We start from the raw sequence: 20,820 nt of genomic DNA on the forward strand, positions 1-20,820 counted from the left end.
TTGCATTTCCTGGGACAAGTGAATGTAAGTTCTTTAACAGGAATCATGTCTGTACATTTGTTAACGTATGTACTACTTTGCAAAAAAATTTGAGGTCACTGTTTGCACATAAGTATCAGGCTAATAATACATCATTCTTCTTTATTTTGGGGACAAGTGTCAAAAGCATTTTGTAACTGATATGATGTAAGTTCTAGAAAGTAATAAGTCTATAAATTCAGAATTTTAATTGATCAAAATGAACTCCACTCTCAATCAGTCCAATTTAGAGAGGGTTAAAATATCATTTCTTCTACATTTTCTCAAGTGAAGACATTTCTTACAATTGATGTATAAAATTTAGTACAGGGTTTGTTTCTATACCTCCCCAAACTAGAAGACTAGCACACCTTATTGCTGGTGGTGTCTCCAATAAGGAACTTCAATGTGGGTGGCCTTGCTTGACCTGTCAACTGACTTCTGAGATTTGTGCCAGAATAATAAACACTAGCATTCAATGTGTACCTAAAGCACACGTGGGATTCTGTACTGAGGACTTCCTCCCGAGAAAATGTTCTTCAATATAGGTCACATATAGAAACGAAATAAATGTAAGTTGTTTTATTGCAGGGCTATGTAATAGAACGAATATTCAAACCAAACCAGAGCCCCAACATTAAGAGAATATCTGTATAGATTTTAACATAGTCACATGATGTAATATTATGGGCCTTTAAAAATCATTTTTAAAAAACATACACAAAAACGCCAGAGATGGTAATATTATAATAATGAGTGAAAAGATGAGACAGAATAAAACAGCATGAAGGTAAGTATATAAAAAATGCTTATTTGTGGGGGCAAAACCGTGCTTTTAAGACATTTCTTCATTCCATTGCCGGTTTGGCTTTACCGTAAAATCAGCGAATGATTAACTTTACCTGAGCTGCCAGGAAGCGTATGCCTGGATCAGCTTCCCTGGGCTCGCTGCCAGGTCAGGTTTGTCCTGTGAGGGGCCTGGCGAGCACTAACGACCTTATTTCTTTGTCTCATGACCAACAGCAGTGAGGGTGACGACATGGGTCTTGCCCACGTGCTTTTGCGGAAGTTTGAAGACCAGGGCTTGCTCTGCGCTGACCCAAACTCAGACCTGTAAGTATCAGATGCTGTCTGCACATGGGCAGCGCCAGCCAATACCCCTGGAGGCAGGGAGGACGCTCTCCACCACGATTCTCGCTTCATGTTGCAAGTTCACATGGAATGAGCGTTAGCCCCCGAGTAGGTTAGTACGTAGGTTAGTACGAACAGGCCTAATGGGAGCTGCCATCTAAAACGACCGGAAATAAGCTACGTAATCGCCTCCTTTGTTCTTGGTAAACACACGGTTCATGTTATTGCAAAAAATATTAATCAATAATTAATAATTTCTTTAAGAAAACCCAAAGCTAAAAAATTAAGTAACAATTAAATATGAACTATGTATTAATTGTTATTTACTTTTAAGGAAAAGTTGTGCATTTGAAAATATTAATTATAATTCTTTTTAAACTAAAGGGACTTACAAAGTCAGTAACATCAGTTTGGGAGTGAATTACTTTGAATATTTTTTCCCCCTAGGATTTTAAAATGATAATACAGAGAGGATCTTTTTATGAAACCTCGATAAAGCCTGTCTTCATGAACACTTTTCTCTCTTATTTTGGTTGACTTATTTATTGAGGATCTGCTATATACACAGTGCTGTTGTAGGAACCAGGATTGATATAGGATATGGCCCTAGTTTCAGGGGTTCCAGCTTCTGGGGAGAGGAAATGGGAAAGTGATAAAAACCATGAATGATGTACTGAGGACTAACGTGTATGTTTTTAAGTAATAAATATCGAAATCCAGATAATAATGCAAGATTGGCACTATGTTTCTCTAATTTGTGATGACAGATTTGGCTCATTAGTCATGTTGGCAGTTATTCCAGACAGAATAACTATTAATGGTCTCAGTAAGGAAGAATTAATAGAAAATTAATTACGTTGTTTCACTGTAGTCTTCTCTTGAAAAGCAAAGTAATTTATTTAACTAAATGAAAGCATCTTTGGTGACGCTTTTATTTCCCTCCCCTCTACTGAAACGAGCAGTATGCAGAATGAGAAATTGAAATGTAATCCGGGGCCCAAGTGGCCTGGTTTTCAGTCCGATGCTGCAGCAAAGAAAAAGGAGTTGGCTGAAAAAAGACACGTCTTCCTCTCGTTTCTCAAGGGGGAGAGAAAAGACGAAGCAGAATCAATGCTAAGGACAGCAGAACACACTGGAGATTCTGTTTAGACACCTATTTAACTTTCAGTTTTCTGCAGAAGTGGCAGTGGGTCTCCCAGGCCCCGCTGTCTGTCCCAGGCTCCCTTCCTGGGCCCGCCTGCAAACCAACCGCACAGCTTTCCCTTCTGCCTTCCCCTGCGTTCCAGGGTCCATGTTTTGGTTTTATGTTTTCGTTGTGAAATCCACCTAGTCTGTTCTTAACTTATTCCTTTTGTAACAATTTTTACCCTATTTCTTGGTCTAAATAACGAAAGGCTGGTGGTGGGGGGGTGTTGGGGGCTGCCTCATACAAGGGTGTTATGAATACTTCCATTAATAATAATTTATGTCCATGTTGTACAAAGAAGACTTGATTTACTAAGGTCCCAGATCAAAGCACAAGATTTTATTTAAAACAAGTAAGTTTCCTTCTGGAAGCCATACCTGTTCACCTGGTTAATAGAAATGGCATGTTTCTTTTTACTGCACTGGGTGGGTGTCTCTCCCATTGGCTTCTCCTGCTGGAGCCACACAGCCCAGAGCAGGCGGCCTGGGCGTGGAGCTCCGAGGACCTGTTTGCTGAAGCCTGGCCTGCAGGAGCGCCTCACTTCTCAGAACTGCCGCTTACTCTCCAGAAAAGTGGGGCCCGTAAGAGGCTGGGTAAAAATATCTCACGGGTGCCTGGTTCAGTACATGGGAATGTCCTCCTGTCTTTCCCAATTTTTGAGTAAATAGGAATAATTATCATTACTAAAGCAACTTTTGATTTATAAACATTAGTAAATAAATCCAAGTATGAGGCCTACAAGGAGAAAAGCTATAGGAGAACTTTGGAATAAAAAACCCAGGGCTTCAGGTTGTTTTCATAACAATTTGTTGTACAGCCTTTCTTCCTATGGAAATGGAATAATTGTTTTTTATTTACATGGTGATTAAATTGCTGTCATGCCAGGAAAAGAAATGAGCAGCTCGCTGTGTTTATCAGCTGCGTGTCGGTGCTGAAGGTATTTGCATTTGAGACCAGAGGCCTAGGCTTTACCACTAGCCCCTGGGCCCCAGCGCAAGTCCCGGAGCCTGGTCCTACGATCAGTACAGAGCATCGCTGAACGGGATTGGAAATACTGTCCCTAATAAAACCTTGTCATCAGATTAACAGCTCAAGCTGTGCAACAGCAGGGGCTCTGCCTTCTGACCAGGGAGACAGTGTGTGGGAACCGCCGTCTGACCAAATGGTCTGCTGGGGGAGCAGCTTTGCAGTCGGAAAGACCATTCGAGTCTCTCTTTGTTTCTTAGGAACAATTTTTCCTGCTGGAACACGGATCCCCTTTCTCACCCAAAAGTCCAGGGTTCCTGTGCCTGCCTGGTAGGTTTCTGCCGTGTTTTTTTTTAATCTTTTTTTTAAAGTCTAAACCTCAAGTAACAAGAATGAATTTACTTCATTTATAAAATCTTCATTTTTCTTAACTCGGTGAGCCTCTGTGACTTTTTGGTTTACTCAATGAGCTGCTTTTGGGCAAAGTGTCAGTACATGAAGTGCACACTTGTACAAGATGGCGTTGTGTGGATCTCACAGTCGTCCTCCTCCATCGATCTTCAGCAACGATGAAGGAGCCAGAACTGCCCTTGGGGAGAAATTTCCCAACTGCAATGCAGGATGACCTCAGGGCTCTTGTCACGTTATTACTTGAGTTCTGAGAGCTAGATATTAAAGGCTGAGACACCACTTAGCTGTTCTAGGGTTGATTCCCACAAAAATGCACACGTGTAGGTATTATACTGTTCAACTCAGGGCCGTCGCTCTGTAGTCTGCTTAAGGAGAACAAACTGAAATTTATTTGGAAAACTGATTGGAATTCAACTCAAAGGAAATCTCCAGAGGTAACTAATAAAAGGCCTGGGCCTATTAGCCACAACCAACCAGCTCATGTGGCAACGCTAATTGACAGACACAGAGAAGCAAAAATCTCAGTTTAAATTAACTGAGGCTCTATTAAGGAATGGCCACCTCTGTACAGTGCCTTTCTATTCCGTGGCCATGGGGACGTCCCTCTTCCTTGTGCAGTGACTTTGCAAAGTTTCCTTTTGGGTGGACCTGGTCTGTTTTCTTCTCTTAGACCAAATGTCTGCATATACGTGAGTGATGACATAGCGCCCGTGCCAGACATTCAGGCCTCACTGGCCTGTGTGATGCCTTCGGCCTCGGCTGTCAGAAAACTCAGCTGTATTTGCTGCTGCTTTGTGGTGACCAGCTGGCCTCTGCTGATGTTTTGTTGGACACAGTGATTTGTTTATTCCCTGCCTTGTGTACTCTATTTAGTCATGAAACCTCGATTTTTCGCTCCGCGCTCTTATTCTGCAGCCCTGATTTAATCCGTTATACTGGTTCCTTTTATTACAAGCTGCTAAGCTCTCGGGATTGGATTGGGTGCCAATGGCAGAGGAATGAGTGGCTATGTGTCAGGATGCTTGGTGCTGATGTTCCTACATTCACTCCAACCTACATGAACTATAAGGTTTCAGTAACCTTGAGTATCGGTCAGGAAAAAGGTCTCACGTGGCAAAGTTTGAAGCCAAGTAAGTGTGAGAAACGCTGGATGAAGCTGTATTCAGCAGGTTTCTTTGCTGCAGCTCTTCCAAGGTGCTCTTCTCTGGTAATGCACCGACAATGGATGGAAAGGGTCCAGCATTTTCTGCACATTATTTGACTAAAGAATCCTTTTTTTTATGGCAACCGTGTTCTTGGGGACACACTGCTGATCCACACACTAGGACTCAGAGAACTTGAGGACAGAGGCTGTTAGGTGGAATTCATGAGTCCTAAGGAAAGGGGGTACTCTGCAGGCCCGGCCCGGATGAGACACATGCTGGGGTGTGAAAAGCAGGCCCACACCCACGGCCAGTCCCTGCTCTGCAGGGAGCACATGAGCCCAGTTAAGTGTGTTCTGTCAGCAGGTGAATACTTCTCTCCCCTGAAATTCATGTTCATGCCGAAGTCCTGCTTTACAAGAACATTTACTTCCTTGAGATTTTATCCAATACGCTGTGGCCTCTCCAGAACAACAACCATGTTCCAAGGTTAGCTCTGCTCCTGAGGGCCGAGTCGTTGTTTAGACATGATGCCTTGGAGAGCGCTCCAAGAGGAACGGAGTGAGCTGGCTCAGAAGGACAAGGGCTTTCGGGCTTAACTCTCCTTGGGTAGGCTGACCAAGCACTTGTGAGCACGAGTGAGTGTGATTTGCACAGAGATGGAACTGCTGCCTGGCTGCTGTACAAATGGCCACAGACTGGATGGCTTAAAGTGACATAAATTGTCTTCTCACAGTGTGAGGTCAGAAGTTTGAAATCAGTGTCATGAGCATGGAATCCAGGTGCTCCTTCTGTGCGCACTTGGAGGGAATCTGTTCCTCGTCTCTTCCAGCGTCTGTGGGTCCCTGACTTGTGGCCACATCGCTCTAGCCTTGGCTTCCGTGGTCGCCTCATCCCTTTTCCTCTGACCTCCCTGCCTCCCCTTTCTGAGGGTACACGTGACTGCGTTGGGGCTCACGCTGCCAGTCCAGGACAATCTCCCCTCAGCATTCTTAACTTAAAAACATCTGCGAAGTCTTTGCCATGTCTGGTAGCCTTTACGGGTCCCAGAGACTGGCACCTGGCACCTAGTGCCAGGCAGTATTCAGCTAATTGCAGAGGGTATATCTGGGGAGAACTTAACAGATGAGGTGAGAAAGAGACTGAGGACGCTTTCTAGGGGACTTGACATCGTGATAGGAATTTGAACTTTTCAGCATGGGAATCATCTAAGTGAAAAGTGTTTTTAAAGACATATTGTGATGTGTTGGTAGGTGAGTTGGAGAGAGACAGGCTGGAGGCGGAGAAACTAAAAAGTTATGTGAACCGGTGACTGAGATCACTGGTGTGGCTGAATTATAATCGATGACGATGATTATTTTTCCTTTTTCGTCTTTCCTCAAGCCTTTCTATCAAGAACCTGAAAATAATATGTTAAATTTATATAATACTCTTTCTTTTATGTATGTCTTTATCGAACAGAACCCTATGAGTTGGGTAAGGCTGTTATTTCCAGTTTGCAAATGAGAAAACAGGCTTTGGAAGCTGATGTGACAGGTCCAGAGGTGTCATTTCCTGGAGTCGTGACTGTTCTAGCATATGATCTTTTCTAAACGTTCTGGGAAATGGAGAGAGAGCATATGGAGCCTGAATCCCGACGGGGGCAGGGCAGGGCCTTTGCTGTGTGGCCCCCGTGGCCCCGGGTCTTGGTTGTACTGAGTGGCCTCATACCCTGTTGGGAGAGTATTTCACGAATCTGAGCCAGGCCGGCACTGAAGTGTAATTTCTCCTTGGGGCACTTAGGACAGAACACGTCTGTTTGAATTCCTGGGCTTATCATCCTCGCACTGGTGGCCTCTGACTCTTCCAGGTTCATCAAATGCAAGAGCACCCCAGTGACACTCCCCCAACTTACATACAGAGAAGGAAAGGCAGTTCCCACACAGAACTGACTGCACAGGTCCCAGTGGAAAGCCGGTCTAATCCTCAGGTGTAGGTGACTCGTACAGAAATCTGGGATATCAGGACATATACAAGTCCATAGCTAATTTAGTAGAAATTGAGCGCTCTGAGAAGTCACATGTGAAGGTATCGTCAGTGAACCTGTTTGTGAGTAATAAGTAAGTTTCTGTTGTATCTCCTTGAAAACAAAGCCATGTCCCAATGGCAGCGGCAGCGCTCCCCACCTGACCAACCGCCTGGGCCACACGCTGCTGAACCTCTCGGCCTCCCGCCTGGACGAGTACTTGCTGCTGCCGAGTGAACGACCAAGGTGCGTTCAAAGCTGTCGGGCATCACGTTGGAAACCCTGCTGCTTCAGATGCTAATGTCCTTAGACAGTTAAGCGTCCAGTCCTAACCTTGGTCCTAACAGAAACTCCCAAGACCTGCTGCCGCCTTGATAGGCTGCTCACTGCCGACCTCCAGGCTCCCCGGGAGGAGTCGCCCCGAGACTCACTTTGGGGGGTCAGTGGGGGGTCAGTGGGCGCAGCGCAGGCTCCCCGGGAGGAATCGCCCTGAGACGCACTTTGGGGGGTCAGTGGGGGGCCGGTGGGGGGGGTCAGTGGGGGGGGTCAGTGGGGGGGTCGGTGGGGGGCCGGTGGGGGGGTCAGTGGGGGGGTCAGTGGGGGGGTCAGTGGGGGGTCAGTGGGGGGGCCGGTGGGGGGTCAGTGGGGGGTCGGTGGGGGTCAGTGGGGGGGTCAGTGGGGGGTCAGTGGGGGGGTCAGTGGGGGGTCAGTGGGGGGCCGGTGGGGGGGTCAGTGGGGGGTCAGTGGGGGGCCGGTGGGGGTCAGTGGGGGGGTCAGTGGGGGGTCAGTGGGGGGCCGTGGGGGGGTCAGTGGGGGTCAGTGGGGGGCCGGGGGGGTCAGTGGGGGGCCGGGGGGGGTCAGTGGGGGGCCGGGGGGGGGTCAGTGGGGGGCCGGGGGGGCAGCGCAGGCCCCCGCCTCGGAGCGTCAGCGCACGGTCGCAGCACATGAAGCAACGGGCGCCCTTCGGGTTCCCTGGACCCGCAGCGTCCGACACGGCAGCGTGGCTGCGCCTGGTGTCTTAGCGCCTCTCAGTCCGTTTGGGCGAAGCTTTTGCTTCGTGCGTGGCCTTGAGCCCAAGTGGTGACTTGAGCTGAGGGGGTGGGAACCGGTGCTTCTCGTGGCTTTAAGTCGCTGTCACCTTCAGCACGAAGTCAGTTTCCTGTGCCACCAAACGCATGGCTTTGCTTCAGCACGAGAGCTTCCCACGGCCTGTGCGCCAGGCCTGCGACCCTGCCCTGCGCCTGTGTCCCTGCGCCTGTGTCCCTGCGCCTGTGTCCCTGCGACCCTGCCCTGCGCCTGTGTCCCTGCGCCTGTGTCCCTGCGCCCTGACCGGGCAGGGGCCGCTGCCCACACACACACACAGCAGCCACTGCTGTGAGCCAAGGAGACAGGAGCAAGGCTCAGATCTGTGTCCCGTACCGAGGGTTTTCCATTACATTTAAAAGCACAGGGGAAAGGTATGAATATTCTATAACATTACATTTTTGTGACATAATGAGGGCTTAGTGCGCAGGCGCCAGGGGCTCATGAGGGCTTAGTGCGCAGGCGCCAGGGGATCATGAGGGCTTAGTGCGCAGGCGCCAGGGGATCGTAAAGGCTTAGCGCGCAGGGACTCGCGTACTGTGAGGGCTTAGTGCGCAGGCGCTGGAGTATTAGTGCAGCTTAGTGCGCAGGCGCCAGGGGATCACGGCTTTTCATGGTCACGTGTTTGGATGGTTTTGGGAGGATTAGTGTGTGATCTATGGTGGAATTTGACCCAGTGACATTGCGAGGTTATTCTGGGGTGGATTCTTTCCCTAGTGTGCACGTCTCATTGCGCTATGGCAGGATCCGTGGCCTTGCTCTGTCATCTCTGAAGAACAACCTAGCGTCTGGTGAGGACAGGACAAGGCCAGTGTCGGCTGGTTCTCGGGTTGCGGTTCCTTCTTGTCTCCGACGTCCCCGCAGCGTCCTCCTGCCTGACACCCTGGTGGCTGTGCCTTTGCCTGCCTTCTGCTGCCACCTCGTCATAGCTTTGAACCTGCCAGAATCTTTGCGTTTTGAAGGCAGGAGTTTACGTGCCCAAGACTTAGAATAAGAGTGTCTGGCACCGAAAGTCACTCCGTCCGTGTCTCTGGGGTTAAACTGCGCCAGTGGAACGATCCTTACACCTTTGTCTCAGTTTCTGCTGAGAGTAGGGGCCCTACGATGGGAATTTCTTCTTCAGTCTCCTTTTATCCAGAGTGGGAAACAGAGTCTATGTGTCCCTTTATTCTTAATGCCAAATATTTTAGGAAGCTTAATAGGTGCCAAGTACCACACAACCCATGGGGACGTGGAGAAAAAAGATATAATTTCCACCCCGGAAAAACTCAACAGAGCTGCATGAAGGATAAACTGCCAAACAGACTGTTAAAACCCAGTGTGACAACTGATAAATTGTTGGAAATGTAGGGTATTGTGAGAACCCAAAAGAGAAGGAAATCTACCCCAACAGAAGTTCGCTGGGACACCTTCCTGAGCGAGGCAATATTTGCACTGAAGCTTAAGAAGCACAAGTGGGGAAGACAGTACAATGCAAAGCAGGGCAGCTCAGCAAAGCGTGGGGCTGAGTAGTTCAGAATAGCTGATTTGTAGGAGAAATGACCATTAATGGAAACAACGAGAGTGCTGGTGATCACAGACGTGCCTGTTCCCAGCAAGATGGGAGGTTCTGAGAGGCACGCTCGCTGATGTGGCAAGCCTCGTGCACACCTCCTCCATAAGCAGGGCCCTGCCTGGCTGCTGCCGTTTGAGCCACACACTTTCTTCTGCATGCTGACCTACCTCTGTGGTCGTGTCACAGATTCTCACAGACTGTAGGTCGTCGTAGCTAGTGCAGTCAGTGACGAAACGCCCCCAGTCAGGAGTCCCGGCACTCGCTGTGTCCACACTAACACTGTGTTTATTGTTACCAGGCTTGGAGGTTGGTCTTTTGGAGTGCGAATCCCGGGTCCCGTTCAAGATGCAAATTCGAGTATATCAAAACCCAAACCTCTGGCAAAGGTAACTTTTTCTTTCTTTCCTGATTTAGAAAGCATTCAGGGAAACGCGATAATCCAAATATATTTGTGGGCACGGGAGGAACCGAATCAGATGCCTCACTGTGTTTATTTCACAGTGTTTGTTATTGTGAAGTAAAGACCTACATAACCATGCCCTTGAAAGACAAAGCATTTTCTTTTAGACTGTACAGTATATAGGTTACTGTTTTTGTTAAGCTCAGAATTCACCTAATAGAGCTGAAAAAAAATAATGAGAAGGTAAGCTATTTTTCAGGACACCATTGTCAGGACAACTGGATACATCACTAGTTTTCCTGGTGGCCAAGGGCGTTTTCCGTGTGTGTACTAAAATCCTCATCTTCCAGAAGTCCCGGCGCCAAGAAAGCAGCCACTTTGCAGGGCTACTCGTAGGGCCTGGTTTTCGAGCCCTGCCAGGGCCACTCCTGTTAATTAGGAATGGTCCACTGGGTGTCACCGAGAAGGGTTGGGGCTCTTCAGTTGGGAGGAATGACGGCGGGGCTAGAAGAAAGTGGCCTTGGTCCTCTAGTAGGAGCTCAGAAGTGGTGAGTCATAGCAGAGGTTTTCCTACGGAAGGAGGTCAGTGCAACCATAAGATGGGGAAAGAGGAAAGATTTAGCTTCAGTCTCAGCAGTTGGGGAAATAGTCTGGTGTTGGGAGAGGAGACTGTGGGCGTGTTGTGTCTACTCGGAAACCTGTCACATAACTACCGGAATGAGGTCCGTCTGTGTGAGCCCAGGAAGGCAGGCACCCTCCCCACTTTGTGGGGGAACGCCGATGTTCATGGGAGCCCGGGAAAGCTTACCAGGATAAGGGCTGGTGCGTGTTGGAGGTTTACTCAGTGGAATAAAGGTGCCTTACTGGTATTTCACAGTGTAATCCCTGATAAAAGATCTCAACGTTCGTACTTCACAGTATAATCCCTGAAGAAAATTTTAACAGTTGTATTTCACAATGTAATTCCTGATGAAAAATTTAAGTTGTTGTGTAGACTGTTAAATCCCTCTGTCAGCTGAGTGTTCGGATCTCTCTTCCTTCCAAGGCGACACGAGTGAGAAGATTCATAGCTCAATATGAACAGTCAAGATTCAGAGCTTGATAGAAAAGTAACCCGAAATGCATTTGCTGGCTTTTGGACATGTGATGTGGCTGTAATTAGAATACACATAGTTTGTTGAAGGAATCTGCTCATTTCCTTTAGGAATATTTAACCCTTTGGGCTACACTAACCCCGCACCTTCTGAATCACAGCCGATGGCTGTGCCTCTGCTTTCTGGCGTCAGGGCACAGCAGCGGGCTCGCGGGGACTCTGCCTCCGGGCTGTGCGTGACACGTGTTTGCCGGACACTGGCTTCTCTTCCTCCTGCTCAGATTCGCCTTCTGTATGGGCGTGTTTGAGAGGGGACTCCTGAAGCTTTGATGTTGTCGACGTAAGAACGGCCAAACCTGTACAGCATTTTGATAAGAGTTCATTTGAGTCAAACTGATGACAGTTGCTGGGGAGCAAGATCTCAGATGCTCTGGAGAGTGACAGTTTTGCAGCTTCTTTCGTGCATTTAATACTAAGGAGGGAACATTTAATACTAAGGAAGATGGCCTTGAGGTGGGAAAAGCAAGGTGGGGGTGGGATTACACAATAGGTAACAAGATTGTGTGTCTCTTGAGGGGGGGTTATTTCAAAGGTGTGTGAGCCAAGGTGCTCAGAAACAATGGGCAGGGCTGCTTGAGGCAAAGATAAATTTTCACTAAAGTTAACTGGTTAACTGCCAGGGGCGTGACGACCCCCATGACTTGCCCAGCTAGAATTTAGGACCAGGTGGCCCCGGGAGGTCACTTTTGCTAGCACTCGTTATAGCACCATTTTGTATCCACAATGTTGTTGGCAGGTGCTTTGCCAGGCATGGGAATGCAAACCAGTGGTGTGGCCCTTTGGTCGCTGAGTGGCTTCTTGGGAAGGCATGTGATCCCGGCGTGCAGTGGCGGTGAGCCGTGATTCCTGCCGTGCCGCTGGTGATATGTCAGCTGTCTGCCTGCACCTTCAGTCATTTCCGCCCAGCCTTTCCCTTTGGCCTTTAGGGTGTATCACAAGAGGTTGTACAATTTTCAGTCTTTTTGAAGAGAAAATAGAAAATTTGCACAGGAATAGGCTTAATATGAATAAATTCGTTATTTTGTAGAATGTCTCTGACGGAACCTTTATGGGTTGTTTCAGTCACATCTTGAGTGTTCAGCTTATTTAATCAAAACACCCGCTGAAGTGTATACACTTCAGATAAAAGGGCCCAACACGTCTCACTGCTGATGTTTGGCAGACGTTCTGTTCTCAGAGAATTTTACACATTTGAATATTCATTGAGTGATTCCTTTTCCTTATAGCTACTTAGCTGCTTTTCTGAGAAACTGTTACTCGTGATTCCCACATGAAAAGTCTTGTTTGGAGGTGTCATAATATGCTCCTTGAAGGAGATTAACTTCCTCCTTCAGTTATTTGGTTTTATTGTGTCCTTGAGCAATGTGGACCAAAGTGTCCACTTGTATACATTTTTTTGGCACCCCACCCCGTGTATATATGTTTCAATTTTATACATATTTAGATATATATTTAAATTTTCCTTAAAATATTGATATTTTGAAATACAGATACTGATGGTTCAATTAGTATTTTTTGTGCTACTTACTATCTCAACTTCAATAACATTTTCAGTCTTCTCTTTTCTCCATTACCTCTGTCCACTCAGGCAGACGTGCTACTTTATTCTCCATGCTCAGCAAACGTTCAGTTCAATTTATTTTTGAGAAATAATGTTTCATATTCAGTTATTAATTTGAAAGTAATTTTAAAAAATCTTTTTCCCCACTTTTAATTTACAGGTCAAATTTCATTAGCTTACCAGCTGAGAAAGAAAAAAGTGATGGGCTTAGGTTCTTTTTTGTCTGTGAGAATATAATTACAAAGCAACATTCACATTTGTTCTGGGGAAAATCAATCTATTTTTAGCTGTAAATTATATGCTTGAGATAAACATAAAATTAGCAGCCTGGAATGTACTGCTCCCTGTCAGCTGTGCGGGAACTTCCCTCTGAGGCCTGGGTCAGGGGCTGTGGAGGTTCACGGACACGCGTGTCCCTCATGTCTGAGGACAGATGACGAATCGACACAAGAGCTGATTGCGTTGTCTTTCTCTCTCAGGTGTGGTACAACCAGAAGGCTTTCCATTCCCTACCGTCCTACTTAAACCACCTAAACAACCTTATTTTGTGGAGGCTCTTACCCCCTGCCGTGGACTGGAGGCAATACGGTAATGCCAGTTTTTATGCATTATAATTCACTACTTTTCAAAAAACAATGTTTTTAAAAGGGAGAGAAACAGAAAGCATTCTGAGTAAGAACATGAGGAGTGATGAGAAGGTTTGTCCTGGACAGTCACCCCATTTCTAAATTCATACAAGGTTGTAGGACCGATTTGTCTCTATTGGTGTCATTAAATGTTTACCTTCTCAAAATTATGACCTCATCTGTACAACGAAGGGAATAAGTTGCCTTGAGCGTTGTCTCCTCGTGACTTTAATGTCTCACAGAAGCAAGAATAATTTCTCTTCTTAAGGACTACCGTGTGGGATGCCGTGAGATGTGGTTACAGGTACAACACATCACCCATGAGTGTTGGGAAGGTGAACATCATCATTTGTTTCATGCTGGGCCCTGAATGCATCAATTACCTACGTTGATTGTGGAAACACAACAATTTGAATGCCTCTTACCTGAATAATACATCTTATATTCGAGAGAGAACAGAGGTGTATGAAATTATGACTTAAGGTCGAAGAGATGCTCAGCTAAACATCCATAATATTTTAGTGGATATAGCCAGGAGGCAGCCACCGTGAGGGCATGAGACTTTCCTTTCTAGTGGTTTGGATTAAACATGAATGAGATGAATGAGGTTTAATGGAATAAAAGTAGACAAACATTAGAATGTCTTACCATTAGCACCAGGCCGGAGAGAGAGACCAACACAGTTAGTGGGAGCTTCTGGCTGGGGAGAGCTGACGGGGGCGTGGGAGCAGAGGTCGTAGTGTGATGGCGGCGGGCCTGTGGCACTGATGGGGTGAGACAGAGAGGAGAAGATGCATAGTTTGGGATCAGTGAATACCAGGTGTGCGGCTCAGTAACTGAAAAGGGGAATGGAGGGTGCTGAGGTGGAGCGTTTCAGAGGACAGTAGCACGGACCCAGCGGTCACTCCTGGAGGGTTTGAGGACGGAGGTCATTACTGCCCCTGACAAGACTAGGGACTGATGGGTGATGTTTTTGAGCTGCTTCCCTGTTCACCCCTGAGTGATGGTGTTTACACTGTGGCCCCTTCTGTGGGGACTCAGAGTTTGGAAACCCACTAATTATACAGTGGGAGTGAGATCATGTAACACTTCAGGCTTATCTAGAGGGGCTAAGCATGTTTTACCAGAATGTAAAAAATGAAACTTGCCCATTAATCATTTTTTTAAAAAAGTGTTTTACCAGAAAACATAAATACATGATTAACAAAACCTTTAAAAATTGAACTTTATTTTTCAAAGTAGGCTGTGTTGTTACACCTCATTTTCTCAGGTAATAATAGAAGGCAAATCAATATATACTATTGAAAAATAATTATATTTAAATACTATAAAAGTAGGGATTTAAAACAAAAGTGAGTATGACTTCAATGACAGAAAGCAGTCTGAGGATTTTATTAGGACAACAGATTGCCCACCTTCTGTCATCAGTGAAGTCGTCAGGATGATGGACTCCTACGTGCTTCCCACGACGTGTTCTGAAACAGAGCAGTGTCACACCTCTACGTCCTTCCACTTACGCCTCTCCTGGCTTTGCTTCCACTGTCTCCTGGAGGCCCAGATGCTCCCTGCTGCTCCTCAGCAGTCTCCCACGGTGGCATTCAGACACCTGCTCTGCCGGATCTTCCCCCGTTGAGTTGAAGTGGCACTGAGAGTATTGACAGCCCCGTCCTGCTTCTCCCGCCCATTACAAAGTGTGGCGGGAGGACAGAGTAGCTGCAGTTGAATTAAATTAGGGCAGACCTGGCCAGTTTTCATCTAAGATGACAGGTGACTTGTCCTTTTGGAAATGACTGATATGATGACAGCTTTTTCACACTGGAATAGACATCCACAGGCATGCACAGAGATGCAAATCCATTTCACAGATGAAGAGAGTAAAACCTAGATGTCAGCAAGATGGCAGACGAGGAAGCCCTACGGAAACATTAAATAAACAACTAGAAATGGACTAAAATGACTTTATACGAGCTCTGGAAATCAGTCAAGCATATATGGTAACCAAGCAAATGCCCAATCAAGGAAAAGCCACATTGAAATGAGAGGGAATTTTGTGGTGTTTTTACTCCATCTTGCCCGACCCCTCTCCACCGTGGTATGGCCATTTGGTGTGGTTTGGGGAATGGGGCCTCCCATTCAGGGTTCCCTTCTGCAAACTGGAAAGAGCAGAATTTGCAGCGTTCCAACGTATCCAAAGGCTGCCTGAGGGATTGATTTCTGTGTCTCCTGCCTCTGAGTTCAGATGGCCAGTCAGATCTCAGGCCGTAAGAAGCCACAGGAAGCAGTGGGCACAGCTTGCGAAGACCACAGGAGACGACAGACCTGCAGATCCCTGGTGCAAGAGATACGGGCTGAGGAACACAATGGAACGGCTAAGTCTCCCAGAAGAAGCAGGTGTGAGACTCTAGGGAAAGTGAGATACAGAAAAGTAGCCCCGTCTGTGGGTGAACTGGAGAGAAAGCACAGGCTCAAGGAAGGCGATGCCCAGAAAGGCCTGAGGAGACCTGAGCCTTCACCCGGGGCTGTAAAGACCCCCCCTCACGGCCGGTCTGCAGTGCGGGAAGCTGCTTATGTCTTCAGATGCTCAATACTCAGCAACAGGCCATAAAAGTATTTAACATACAGGCTTTATGATTGTAGCTCCCTAGGAGGGGGCACACTGTGCTCCCAGGGGCCATGTGGGAAAGCACCCAATTCAGTGCGGTGACAGAGGCAGTAGAGGGAAAGTATGGTTTCCGCAGGAGTCAGGTAAGGCAGGGGCCACAGCTAAGGAGGATTAGGACTTGTAGTCTGAATACTTGTGACCCTGAGGTGCGGGGCTGTCTCTGGTTGTCTGGTCCTGATCCTGGGTGCTCAGGGCAGGGGGTAGTGGCCTGGCGTGGGGAAGTCGGTAAAGTAGTTGGGCTGTGAGCTTTGGGTCAATCAGTTGGCACATGAAAGGCCTACACACAGGTGAAGTTTTTGCTTTCTCTAAGAATCTGCCAGCCCTGAGAGGGACTGTTCCTCCAAGGTCAGAAAAGCCCCCAAGATGTCAAAAAATGAAAAATACACAACAAAAAGACAGATGAATACAAAGAAACAAGAAGACACGGCTCGTTTAAAGAAGCAAAATCACCAGAAAGCATTTCTGAAGAAACACAGGCATCAGACTTACTTGACAAAGACTTTGAAACAATCATCATAACTGTGCTAAAGGAAATCATGGGCAGAAACTAAAAAATCAGAGAGATGATGTATCAAAATAAGTAGTATATCAAAATATTGATAGGAATTATAAAGAAAAGAACCAAACAAAAATTCTGACTCTGAAAAATATAACTGAATTGAAAAATTCACTAGAGAAAGTCAGTAAGACTTGAACAGTCTCCAGATGAAATCAGTGGACTAGAGATAGGCCATTTGAAATTATCAAGACTGAAAAGCAAAAAGAAAAATTAACAATGGAAGGTGAACACTTACGGAGTATCCTCAACCGGCCAGTGTAAACATTATGGGGGTGGGGAGAAAGAGTGAGGGAGGGAGGGAGGGAGGGAGGGAGGAGGGAGGGAGAGAGGGAGAGAGAGAGAGAGATTGATTTTGAAGAAATAATGGCTGAAAACTCCCCAAATTTGAGGAAAGACGTGGATGTATAAATACAACAGACTTCATGAACACCAAGTTAAGATGGACCCCAAATGCCCCACACTGAGACACATTCTAGTGAAACTACCAGAAGTCAAGACAAAGAGCGAACCTTGAAAGCAGAAAGATAAGTGGCTCATCACATACGAGGGGTCTTCATAGATTACTAGCAAAACTAGCAGCCAGGAGGCAGTGAGATGATGGATTTCAAGTACTGAAAGAAAAAAAATGTCATTCCAGAGTTCCATATCTGGCAAAACTGACCGTCAAAATTGAGAGAGAATTAAGATATTTCCAGATAAGCAAAAGCAGGGGATTTCCTTGCCACCAGACCTGCCTATGAGAAATGCTCAAGGGAGTCCTGCAGGTTGAAATAAAAGGACACCACACAGGAACTTGAATACATATGAAAATATAAAGTTCTCTGGTTTAGGTAACACGTGGGCAGATATAAAACAATATTACTGTGTTGTGACTCCACTTTTCTTCTTCTACAAGACTTAAAGCATAAAATACAATTATAAACCTGTGTTAATGGGGGATGGGATGTATGCAGGTGTAATTTGTGGCGTCAGTCACAGGAAGTGTGGGAGAGCGGAGCTGTAAAGGAATAGAGACTTGGAGGTAATTGAAGTTCAGTTGGTGCAGAGGCCATGGCATGGCTGGCTGTGCTCCCTACACAGACCCGAGCGGAAGAGTGAGGCGTCAGACGCGTGAGGCAGAAGCCTGTGGCCTGGGAGATGGAAACCAGTAGTCCCAGGACTAAAACTCCCCCCCACCCATGACAGAGTGGTATCCTTCCTGAGATATAGTTAATTCCAAGCAGGTATTTGCTCGAACCCCTGTGCAGTGGGTCACTGTCTGGGTACATGGGGCCACACTGACTGGACTGCAGGTGTCAGTCAGCCGTGTATGCTCCGCCCCCGGCTTCCCAGATGTTCTGGTGTTCAGCTCAGTAACGCCTGCCAAGGGTGGGCTTTCTGTTCTTATGTTGCGTTGACTTGAAAAATACAGGTATCCTGTTATTGCAAACTTGAACGGTATTTTATTTGTTTATGTCAAAATTTTGATTCTGATTTGACTTTTTTATGCAGTTGTCATGGGAAAGGATGGTTTATGCTGTGAATTGGGAACAGAGAAATTGCACCACAGGAAAATGCATTGTGAGCTATTGTCAAAGTATTGATTAAGAATTCACATGAGCAGAGCTCTGAGCAAACACCTTTTCTCACATCCCTTGATGCTTGCCTGTTCCTCTGGGATTGGGCACAGCTAGAACTCTCCATTAATCGCTGTGATGAAATGAGCGCAGGGGACGTGGGACTGGGGCAGTCCCCTGAGCTGAGTGCAGAGCCAATGATTGTGCACTGATTTGGTCCCTGCAGCCACAGGACCGGGCTCAGGGGCATCCAGTCAATAGTAGCTGGACGCACGATGTGTGTCCCCACAGACGATGCGTCTTGCTTGTTGTGATGAGGCCTCCGGCACATGGACATCCCTGCTTCAGAGATGAAGGACCTTTCCGAATGCTGACCCAGGCCACTTGAAGGACCCAGGACTCAGCTGGCCACTGGCTGTGTCCCAGCAAGTTGGCAGCTTGTTGGAGCCCTAATTTTAAGCATATGTAACACTCAACATAAAGTAGGTTTGGAGTCATTTTTAAAACAACCGAAGGCTGGCCCTGGCCTAGACCAATAGACACAGTTTGCACGGTGCAGCCTCCCAGGTGCCATCTGTCCTACTGCATGAGTCTGAGTGCAGTCGAGTGCTCTGCTTGGTGACTGCCGAAGGTGACCGGGACACACTGGGTGACAGCGAGGGAGCTCTGCAAGTGCAGCCTGCAGCTTGGAGGACAAGCATGGATGTGGGCATCCATCCAGGAAAGACAGGGACAGGGGATGTGTTTCCTGTCACAGGCTATATTCTCACGCTGGCAGTTTAGTCCCTTAATGTCATATAATGTTTTTCAGGGTTCCAAGGAAAATCAAAGTCAGTCAAGGCCAGACCCCCAATCCTGACCGTGCTTTTCTTGTACATCCCAGTTAATCAGCAAATCGTGTCCTTTCTGCCCTTGAAATCCAGAACATGCATGTTTGTAGTACCCTCCCCAATACTCATTTGGCTCAAGGTGCCCTCTAATCCTGCCCACTGCCTGCACCAGCCTTTGGGTAGGTCCTATGCGCCCTCTGCTCCCTACCCCACAGCCTCATGTCTGCATGAGTGCCCACAACCACCCACAGAATAGGCCCCTCGGATCCCAGCATCTTGTATGATAAAAAAAAAACCACTTCCCACCTGTGACCTATGGGACCCGCTCACCTTGTCCCACCCAGCAGCCCTTCCTGCCTCCTCTCAAACCACGTCGCCTGGGCAGCACAGCTTCTGCCACCTGGGGCTCCTGGTTGTCTCCCAGACGTGCCACCTACACTCCCACCTGAAATCGCAGTTCTTTTTCCCTGGAATTTTCTCTCCCTCGTAGTTGCATGGCTTCCTCACTCACTTTCTTCGAGGTTCTCTCAGCAATGCTTGTCATACCCTCCCTGGAGAAATAATGAAAAACTGAGACCAAACCCAAATCTAGTCCCCGTGTGTCCATCTCAGGTCCCCTCACTTGACCCTTCAATCATACACACACGGCTGAGTCCCTTGCCATCTGGTTGCTCTCTTCTGAAAGCATTTCTGCTGAGATTCCACTTGCATTGATTCAGGAGTAAAGAAAGAGTGGAGATGTTGACGCTTCGCTGGGAGAAGTATTTCTAAAACAGTAAAATTGTCCTTCTTGCCCAGAATCAGGACTTTGAATGGCTCCCATTGGCTTCTGTGATGAAGTCCACACCTTTAGATTGGCACACACCAGCTGCCAATTTCATGTTCTGCTCCCACGCCCTCCCCTTAGCATGGCCGTCCCTTTACACCCAATGGCCTGTCATCCTGTGGCCCTGATACCCACATCACCTCCATTGAGGCCACCTTCACCTTTAGCATTTCTGCTCAATTGTCTACATTCTTTTTCTAAAACCTCTGTATGAGGTATGACTGACATGGAAAAAGCTGTAAATACTTACTGTGTGCAGCGGGATGAGTTTGGAGATGAGTTCACATCTGTGATCGTCACCACGATCAATGCCATAAACACTTCCTTTGCCTCCAAACGTTTCTCCTGCTCTCCCTATCGCCTGTGTATGTATGTGTGCATCCATCCATCCATCCATCCATCCATCCATCCATCCATCCATCCATCATCTCTCCGTCTGTCTGTCTGTCTGTCTATCTATCTGTCATTTATGTATCTACCTATCATTTATTTATCTATCACCTATTTATCAATCATGTGTGTATCATCTATCATCTCTGTGTAGCTCTACCTGTCTAACCTATTTATTCACTTTTGTGATAAGAAAACTTAAGATCTACCCATTTAGCAAGTATTTAAGTATACAATACAGCATTTTGACCATAAACCCCATGCTGTAAAGTAGGTCTCTATCTGGACTTACAACCTGTGCGACTAAAACTTTCTACCCTTTGACCAACATCTCCCTCTTTCCCCTCCCCCAACCCTTGGTCACTACTGTTCAACTCTCTGCTTCTGTGAGTTAAACTATTTTAGATTCTTCATGTGAGTGGTAATGTAGTATTTTTTCTTCTGGGTCTGGCTTAATTCAAGGAAACAGTCAAGAAAATGAAAAGGCCATCCTATGGAATGGGAGAAAATATTTTCAAACCATATATCTGACAAAGTTAAAATTATATATGTATGTATGTATATATAAATACACATACATATGTGTGTGTGTGTGTGTATATATATATATCTATATATATATATCTATATATATATATATCTATATATATCTATATATCTATGATGTATCCTGTAACTCAATAGCAAACAAATAACTTGAATTGAAAAAATAGGCAAAAGACCTGAACGGACATTTCTCTGAAAAAGACATCCAGATGGC

The 20,820-nt window shown here is 46.6% G+C and overlaps 1 protein-coding gene across 2 annotated transcripts in view; it reads left to right on the plus strand.

Annotated features, from left to right (window-relative positions):
- ABCA13 (ATP binding cassette subfamily A member 13) overlaps positions 1-20,820 on the plus strand; it is a 195,550-nt gene that overhangs the window by 109,001 nt on the left and 65,729 nt on the right. For both annotated transcript variants that reach the window (XM_088797636.1, XM_074341068.2), the window contains 5 exons: positions 1,042-1,131; positions 3,562-3,631; positions 6,987-7,105; positions 9,796-9,883; positions 13,091-13,199. In XM_088797636.1, the coding sequence (XP_088653762.1) occupies positions 1,042-1,131; positions 3,562-3,631; positions 6,987-7,105; positions 9,796-9,883; positions 13,091-13,199 (476 nt within the window). The remainder of the gene's footprint in view (positions 1-1,041; positions 1,132-3,561; positions 3,632-6,986; positions 7,106-9,795; positions 9,884-13,090; positions 13,200-20,820) is intronic.

The sequence above is a fragment of the Rhinolophus sinicus genome, chromosome 4, assembly GCF_057876585.1.
Source record: "Rhinolophus sinicus isolate RSI-liver-muscle chromosome 4, RSI-T2T, whole genome shotgun sequence".
NCBI classification, from domain to species: Eukaryota; Metazoa; Chordata; class Mammalia; order Chiroptera; family Rhinolophidae; genus Rhinolophus; species Rhinolophus sinicus.